Source organism: Gossypium hirsutum, chromosome A13, assembly GCF_007990345.1.
Source record: "Gossypium hirsutum isolate 1008001.06 chromosome A13, Gossypium_hirsutum_v2.1, whole genome shotgun sequence".
NCBI classification, from domain to species: Eukaryota; Viridiplantae; Streptophyta; class Magnoliopsida; order Malvales; family Malvaceae; genus Gossypium; species Gossypium hirsutum.
In genome coordinates this window covers 16,270,690-16,272,762 of record NC_053436.1, presented here as the reverse complement: position 1 = coordinate 16,272,762, position 2,073 = coordinate 16,270,690, and the positions used below count along the sequence as shown (strand labels likewise).

Below are 2,073 nucleotides of genomic sequence, written 5' to 3'. Positions count from 1 at the left end.
AAATAATATTAGTTAGAAATAACAAATAAGATAATATTGGTGAGTTTATATTGGTCTAAGATCCAATTTGATTTTTATATATTCCTGATTTTATCTAACTTTTTAATTCATATTTCAAAAGTAAAATAAATTTTTAACTTGTTTCTTCCAAAAATTTTACTCAATTATTAAATTTGATTTGTCATTATAGATATTTTTATACCAACATTAACAAAATGTATTGATATAGGCTAATCATATATTAACAGATAAGTAAAATATTGGTATAGACTAGTGTTGTTTGAACTGGACTGGCTAATTGGACTAGGAATTGATTTAGAGATCGATCTGGAGAGTGACATTAAACCAGTTAAATTGGGAATCAATACGAACTGATTGAACTAGTTAAAAAATTGGTCAAACCGGAGTTTAAAAAAATTAATTTTAATTTTTAATCAATTTTTAATCGGATTGATTGAACCGGTCGAATTGACTAAAATGGTGGTCTAATCAGTTCGATCATCAATCTGATTTAAGAAAACAATGATATAAACCGATTTATACTTACGGAATTAGATCTTTGATAAAAATATGCATTGGTATATGGCAATTTATTTATAACGTAATGATTTTCATTATGATTTAATATAATATATTTTCATATATTATTTAATTTAAATACAATATAAGTACTTTATAAATTTAATGTTTAATTATAGTTTAACTCAAATATAATTTTAATTAATTAATTATTTTTCATATATATATATTTTAATTTAACATCCTTAATAGTGATTTTCGATTTTGATCTCACTAATAGTGTTTCGTTTGAATTTAAATATATACTATAAGGTTAATTTTAATTTCACTACTACAATAATCAATTTCATTACTACTATTATTTTTAGTCTTAATGAAACCAAATTCACAGTTGATCTCGATAGACCCACTATTACAAAAATTGTTAATAAGCTATTGCCTAATGACAAAGCTCCTATAAGCATCAAGGTTCAAATCTAATAAAAAACTTATCCTCTTTAACATTGAAAAATGTAAACTAATTTAATCTCAAATTATAATTTATTGGCCAAATGTTTATCTTCTCAAAATATAATTTAGGTTAGTTTAACCTCGGAAAAATTTGAGTTAGTTTAATATCAAATTGTAGCTTATTAATCAAGTGTTTACTTTCTCCTAGATTAATTTAGATTTGGTTCACCGTTGTAAAAAAATATAAACTAATTGCAGGTGAAGCATTAGTAAACTAAAACTTTGTATCATAATTAATTTATTTTGTCTATATTTATTGTTTCATTCTTATCTTACTTTTATAAACTCGTGTTAACAATGGATTCAATAATTAATTAGTTAAAGAAAACAATATATAATAAGTATATAATCCAATAATAAGCAAAATAAGTATCAAAGTACAGCAAATCATAGGAATTGGGGAAACTCCCATTTATACAAAGCAATGTAAGTGGTGGACAAAAAATTAAGACTTTGGATTGGAATAGCCACCCATCACCTATCGAAAGGGATTTTTAAGGACTAGAAGGAGAAGGTGGTGGAGAGAAGAATGGAATAGAGGGAATTGCAGTTGGGATCGTGGGAATCGAAGGCATGCTTGGTAGAGGAGGCAATGTAGGCAAAGCACGCATGGTAGGAAGTGGAGGAAGCGCCCCAAGCCTTGGGAAAGATGGTATGGATGGCTGTGGGAGATTAGGGATAGATGGGAGTGGTGGGAGTGTGGTTGTAGGCAATGTTGGCATCGGAGGCAGTTTCTGAAGCTGACGAGCTGCTAGGCCAACGTCAATGCTTGAAAACGACAAAGCCACGAAGAATGCCAAAGCAAAGCAATTGAAAGATGCCATTTCTGTTAAGCAGATTAAACAAAGTCTTTTTATCTTAATAGCTACTTTTGAGTGAGGAAGAGAGCATGGTGTAAGGGGTTTATATAGGGTCTTGAAGCAGTGGGAATACGCCACTGGAGTTGGTGACATTTGATCGTATATGGTTGAAAAGGAGAAAGCTTGGTCAATATTAAAGGTATTTGGTAGGTCATCTTCTAATGGATATTGGAGTTTAAAACTG

General features: G+C 29.2%; 1 protein-coding gene across 1 annotated transcript; it reads right to left on the bottom strand.

Moving 5' to 3' along the window:
• Nucleotides 1-1,523: 1,523 nt before the first annotated feature.
• On the bottom strand, nucleotides 1,524-1,853 carry LOC107894933 (protein PELPK2). The gene has a single exon (XM_016820099.2). The coding sequence runs from the start codon at nucleotides 1,851-1,853 to the stop codon at nucleotides 1,524-1,526; it is 330 nt and encodes a 109-aa protein (XP_016675588.2).
• Nucleotides 1,854-2,073: the final 220 nt, after the last annotated feature.

Bases quoted from the DNA above. Each gene is read 5' to 3' on its own strand.
- LOC107894933 (XM_016820099.2), bottom strand. From the start codon at position 1,853: ATGGCATCTTTCAATTGCTTTGCTTTGGCATTCTTCGTGGCTTTGTCG.